At 35.5% G+C, this 6,474-nt stretch overlaps 1 protein-coding gene across 1 annotated transcript; it reads right to left on the bottom strand.

Annotated features, from left to right (window-relative positions):
* Positions 1-610: 610 nt before the first annotated feature.
* Positions 611-2,470, bottom strand: LOC101507947 (protein FAR-RED IMPAIRED RESPONSE 1-like). The gene is made up of 4 exons (XM_073369621.1): positions 1,727-2,470; positions 920-1,657; positions 731-841; positions 611-649 (listed from the first exon to the last, which is right to left on the bottom strand). Exons 1-4 carry the CDS (start codon positions 2,468-2,470, stop codon positions 611-613), a joined length of 1,632 nt encoding a protein of 543 aa, XP_073225722.1.
* Between the last annotated feature and the right edge of the window lie 4,004 nt (positions 2,471-6,474).

The raw sequence follows: 6,474 nt of genomic DNA, 5'->3' as shown, positions 1-6,474 counted from the left end.
TGGAAAGACCAGGTTATACACAACTGCAGATTCTGAATTTATACACAACTGCAGATTCTTGGAAATACCAGGTTAAACACAACTGCAGATTGATCATGAGGACCATGCTGCCGAGTTTCTGAATTTATACACAATTGCAGATTCTGCCCACAAAAGGCTCCATCCAAAGAGTTGATAACACAAGCAAAAAGACATCAACACTGCTCAAAAGAATTTGATACTTATAATTCAAGATTGATTATAGGAATTTTGTAAAGTAGAGATATGATATATTTGATACTGAATTCAACACCGCTTGTTCTATTGTAAAATATTTTTAAATATAATGAATTGAGTATCTTTGTTTCACTACATTTTTCTTGTCAAATTAATTAAATGATTCATATAAAGCAAAATAGATTTGCACAAAAACAAATTAACGCAACAATGATATTCTATGAATATTAAAGCAAAATTATGCAGGATACACAATATAAAGCAAAATAGATATGGAACATATGTGGTACATCTTCTAATTCTTTACGCAACATATCACTATGAACTAAATGCTTACAACTCTAGTAACATCATTAATATATCAAAAGTATTACTCCTAATCAGTCACTCCCAATCAGTATAATGTTGGAACGTTTGTCTCATCAAGGGGTGCCTACATAATAATAAAAACTAATTAACATTATGATAGATTTAAAAGAAAGTATTCTCCATTTTAAAACACAAATAAAATTACCATCAACAATGTTGTGAAACTGAACTGATCCTTTTGTGTTTGTGGGGGCTCATAAGTTGGAGGTGCTGAACAAGATACTTTGTCGAGCATGTGACTTTCTCCAAGTTTATCCTAAAATTATTTTTTAAATTAAAACCAAGCATAATGCATGTAAAATTAAAAAATTGATCCATATATTAACTTATATACCTGAGCTTTTTTCCTTCTAGACGGAGCTTTTTTCTTTTCAATAAAACTCTTAGGACGCTTATGCATGTGTCTCTTTAAGTTAGGCCGTATCTTGAACCCCGTTGGTTGCATAACATTATTACTCACAAATGTCGGGTTCTCATTAATTTCATTGTCTATGACTTGTAAGCGACATTCCTTTATTTTCTTACACATGACATCTACATAGTTATCAACAATCTTAAGGTGTTCTTCACAAGGCGATGCCTCGGCCGCCACTCTAATAAATTTAGAGACAACTTGTCTAAACTTCCGTGTTCGAGATAACTTTGGATCTCCTTCAACCTCTTTTCCCCTAAAATCGTGCACAATGCCACAACGAGCTTCTCTTGCCCACCTTCTTAAAATATACTTCTCAGGAATGACCTTCACATCATTTGCTTCAAACACTTTCAATGCATGTGAACAAAGTATGCCAAATGTCTCAAACTTTCGACAACTACAAGTAATAGAGGTTGAAGCACGATCGAATGACACTCTCCAAAATCCTTCATGGTTAACCATAGTTATGACATATTCACATAAAGAGTGAGACTCATTTCTCTCTAATATCGATAAAGCTAGGAATAACTTAAACTCGTTTTGAAACAACTCAAATACAACGTGCGTGTACACTTTTCCCATTTGTATCAATTTTGGTTTTTTATGGTTGTGTGCTTGTAAGAATGTATCAAACAACCACTTAAATGACTCAATTGTCTCATCATACAATAGTGCTGCACCGAAAATGATCGAACTCCTATAGTGGTTGAAACCGGAAAACAAAGCAAGCGGTCTATTAGCATGATTGGTACAATATGTAGTGTCCAATGACACAACGTCACCAAAATACCCGTAATCCAACACCATATTTGCATCACACCAAAACACATTTGTGATTTGTTCTTCTATATCCATTTGGTATGCGTGAAAAAAAGACGGATTTTCCAACAATTGTCGTTGAAAATATTGTGAAAGACAACCAACATCTCCGTACATCATACTTCTTTGTCTTCTTGCACTGAGGTAATTTTTCACATCCAACCGTGTAAATCCAAGATTTGCTCTGTTTCCTGCATGTGTGCTCATAAGTTGAAATGTTGACTTTTGCCTTAATCCAGAATCATCAGCCAAATCAATCTCATATGCTTGGACTTCAGTTATCTTCCTATGTGATGCAAGCATGTGTGTTGTCTCTGGAAGTTGTAGAGGATGGTTATGATCCTCTACAAATTCATGGATGACAAAATTTCCATTTTGGCATACAAGTGAAATTCTTGCTTTGCAATCCGTTCTAGTCTCGGCTTTATGGATGTTAACAAAAACATCTCTCTTGTCTATCTTTCGTACCCCTTCCTTGGAGCAAACAAACCTACAAGATGATATAGTGCCGTCTTTATTCTTGTTCGCATAACGTTTTCTAACTCCAAAACCAGCATGGACACTGTATGTAAGCCAAAATTGATAAGCCACATCTATATTATCAAATTTCATACCAACCCGTGGCTTCCAATCAACATTTGAAGATGACATATTTGATCAAACTTTCCAAATGAAGTAACCTAAAAATTTAATAAAATAATTAAATGAAAGAAAAAGTATGGAATAATGAATGAACCATATATTGCTCTGTTTTGCAGGTATCACAACTTCAAAGAAAAAAAAACAAGTATAACAACTTAAAATAGCTCTACAAAAATAATTTGGCATAACTAATAACATTCTACTCTATTATTTTAACACAATCAATACAACCAAGATAAACATAGCTTCCAACTCTTTTATACAGGAATTAGAAAGCAAAAAAAATCATATTTGCGGAAAAAAAAATTTAGTGGAGTTCTTTTATTACCCGAATATGACAATGCAGAATGTAGATTGATAACAGATTGTAGTGCAGGAGACAATAGCGGCGCGCAGTGTAAGACCCATAATTTTAAAGTACCATTTATGTATTTTTGGTGTATTTTGGATTTTGGCTCGGAGGCTTTTGAGCCAAAGTTAATAATATTTTGGAGTTTTATAATCAAAAAGATATTTTGATGCCAATTAAAATTTCTCGTCGATAAATAAATTGAAATTAACTGCGGTGAATCCTTTACGGATAATTTAATGCGTTTCGGGTGAAACGGTAATTTAACAAATATCTAGATATTTTGAGATATTTGTTAAGTTATATTTATTATCTATATATGTTTGTTTGGAGGGAAAAAGAAAGGAAAACTAGAAGGAAGGAAGGAAAAGGAAAAGAAAATAGTATAAAAGGAAGGAAGGAAAAAGGAAGAAAGGAAAAAAACAAAGGAAAGAAAAAGAAAGGCAAGAAAATCCCAATTGTCCATCTTCTTCCTCTGCGACCGCGAGCCAATTTCCCTCCTTTCTCCCATTCTCATTTTCGTTGCTTTCTTTTCTTCAAGACTAGTAACCCAAGATTGGGTGAGAGTTAGAACAAGGATTTCGCAACTCCACTCTTCCTCTTTGATTCGAAAACGAAGAAAAACGGTATTTGAGATCCAAACACAAACCCCTCCGTTTCTTCTAGATCCAAACCTCATTTCTCGAAGAGATAGAAGGGAAAGTTGCTCACCACCACGCTACGGTGCTAGTGAACTAATTTGGAAGCGGCGTTGCGAGCGGAGATTTTACCGGAATTACTCGCGGTACCGGAAACGCACGTTAAAGCTAACGTTGAGGTAAGGGCTCCTTCCAAACTTCTAGTTGCATTAGGGACTTATCTGTGGTTGTGTGGGAAGGAATTTGTTAGGGTTTAATGTATCGAGTTGGGGAAAAACGAAACTAGTGCGTTATGGGTAAAAACCTTAGAGTTAGGTTTTGTTTATAATGATGAATGTTTCGTGGTAAATGAAATTTGATGTATCTGGGTGTTATGTTGCGTGATTTGTGTTCGTTGTATTTGGTGTGTTCGTACTTGATGTTTGTTAATTGGTGTGGTTGTTGTGAATTATGGTTTGAATGTGAAAGTATGTTTGAATTTGTTTCTGTGGAATTTGAAAACCATTAGAGTTAAACGAGTATTAAAAATGGGGAATCTTTTAATACCTCGGTTTACTTAATGTGCATTTGAGGAAAAGGTTTAAGTTAACTGGGCGTTGAGAATGGGGAATCTCTTAATGTCCCGGTTACTTAACGATCGTTTTTGAAAATCGTTCCGGTAAATGAGTGTTAAGAATGGGGAATCTCTTAATGACTCGTTTACTGAATATTTTGTGTGAAAATCGTTTAAGTCAAAAGTATATTAAGAATGGGGAATCTCTTAATATGACTGTTTGCTTAACGTTTTGTTTTGAAAATCATTAAGATAAATCAGTATTAAGAATGGGGAATCTCTTAATATGACTGTTTGCTTAACGTTTTGTTTTGAAAATCATTAAGTTAAATCGGTATTAAGAACGGGGAATCTCTTAATGACTTATTTAATTAATGTTGTTTGAAAGTCGTTTAAGTTAAATGGGTATTAAAAATGGGGAATCTTTTAATATCTGCATTTGCTTAACGATTGTTGTGAATGGAGTCTGTGTATGCTCATGCATTTCATTTGGTAAATTGTGTCGACCCGTGATAGGTGACACCTTGGTAAACTGTACGGACCCGTGATAGGTTGTACGTTTGCGATTTACATTTTAGTAAATCGTGTTGACCCGTGATAGGTGACACCTTGGTAAACTGTACTGACCCGTGATAGGTGGTACATTTACGATTTACATTTTTGGTGAATTGTGCTGACCCGTGATAGGTGGCACCTAGGTAAACAGTACTGGTCTGTGATAGGCGGTACGTTTACGATTCCCGCTTTTTCTTTTAGTAAATCGTGTTGACCCGTGATAGGTGACACCATGGTAACTGTACTGACCCGTGATAGGTGGTACGTTTATGATTTACGCATTTTAGTAAATCGTGCTGACCCGTGATAGGTGGCACCTCGGTAATTGGTACTTTGGCCTGCGATAGGCGGTACAATTATGATTTACGGCCCTTCGAGGAGGGTTTTGGTTTGGAATTCCGAGTCCATGCATTTTGGCATATACGCATTGCATTAGGGTGCTTGGCACACGAGTCGTGTTTGATTGAGTTTTATGATTGAGTGATTTGAATTTGATTTATCGTGTTAATTGCGTTGAAAATGCTAAGTGTTATGTGTTGATTATTGTGTGTAAGTAAGATGGTTATCGAGATCCCAATTGCCGTGGTAATCGCGTAGAAATTGCTAAGTGTTAAGTTGTGAACTTGATTAGGAATGACTTAGGTTAATTCATGAATTTTTGGAAAAATGATCAGGGAAATCGATTTCCCAATCGATTGGATGGAAGTCAGGGGCTTGGCCAAATGAACAAAATCGATTAGCCAATCGATTTTGTAATCAGTTTTCGAAAAATCCCTTACGAAATCGATTGCCCAATCGATTGGCCATTAAGTCAGGGGCTCAGCTATCCTGTCAATCGATTGCCCAATCGATTGAATCAAGCCAGAGTTCAAAATTTCACTAAAAACCTTCAGGAAATCGATTTGGAAATCGATTGGTATTAAGTCAGGGGCTCCGTTATCCTGTCAATCGATTGCCAAATCGATTGATTCAGCCCAGGATTCTATTTTCATTAAAAATCTTCACCCCAATCGATTGCCCAATCGATTGGCTCAGTGAAAATCCTCAGTTTTAGTTGTATGATTAATTGCTCATGAATCTATCCATGTCTTGTTTTATTATGTGTTAATTAGGAGATCGAGAACTGCATTTTACCTTCATTTTCATTGGCAATGTACTGTATGAACTTTTCGCATATTGAAAATCCTGTTAAGGTGCATGCTTAGTTGAAAAGTTGTTTTGAGCATTCAAAAACTTAATTGCTATGTGTTAACTGTTATTTTCTGGTTGGTGACCCTTTACAACTATTGTGGAAATCTGGGCTTTGCCCTCAGATGAGAGTCAGGACGGCCCTACCGGTTCGTACCCTACGGACAGGAATGGAGATGGGAACGCTTGACTGCAGTTACGTTAGGAGGATCTCACGGGGCGCGTGGAGATTACTCAGGGTGTATAGCTTTTTGGTAGGATGATCAGATTAGGATGATGTATAGGGACTAGGGGTCCTTCTTTTTGGTTTGAAGTATTTTTAGTTTGGAAAACTGTACTTATACAAATATTATCAGTTTGATATCATCTTTGGATGGGTTCCATGTACCATTTGATGTTATGTAAATGTTTTGGATTTATAATTGGAGAAACTTTTCCGCTGCGTAAATTATAATGACTCAATTATTTATCCAAAAGCATTTCCTGATTTATTTCTTTGTTCGTTTTTAATTACTTTTAAAAAAAAATATACCCTCGCTTTGAAAAACCGGGTGTTACATTTGTCTTCAATCTCTATCAATGTATCTCACACAATAATCTGGTTGTTCATTTGAGTGTTTGTGAGATCATTGTCTTTTTCTCTCAAGAATTCTTTTTCAGCTCTCTTATTGATTATGAATAATCTTTTGGTCTTGATCTGAAAAAGCAATATCAGAATGTTATCAAAAAG

This window comes from Cicer arietinum, chromosome 6, assembly GCF_000331145.2.
Source record: "Cicer arietinum cultivar CDC Frontier isolate Library 1 chromosome 6, Cicar.CDCFrontier_v2.0, whole genome shotgun sequence".
NCBI lineage: Eukaryota > Viridiplantae > Streptophyta > Magnoliopsida > Fabales > Fabaceae > Cicer > Cicer arietinum.
This window is presented reverse-complemented; position numbering and strand designations above follow the sequence as displayed.

Coding starts and splice junctions, on each gene's coding strand:
- LOC101507947 (XM_073369621.1), bottom strand. CDS start 2,470: ATGTCATCTTCAAATGTTGATTGGAAGCCACGGGTTGGTATGAAATTT. Junction 1,658..1,726: donor ATCATGCTAATAGACCGCTT/GCTTTGTTTTCC, acceptor TTGTATGATGAG/ACAATTGAGTCATTTAAGTG. Junction 842..919: donor CTAGAAGGAAAAAAGCTCAG/GTATATAAGTTA, acceptor AAATAATTTTAG/GATAAACTTGGAGAAAGTCA.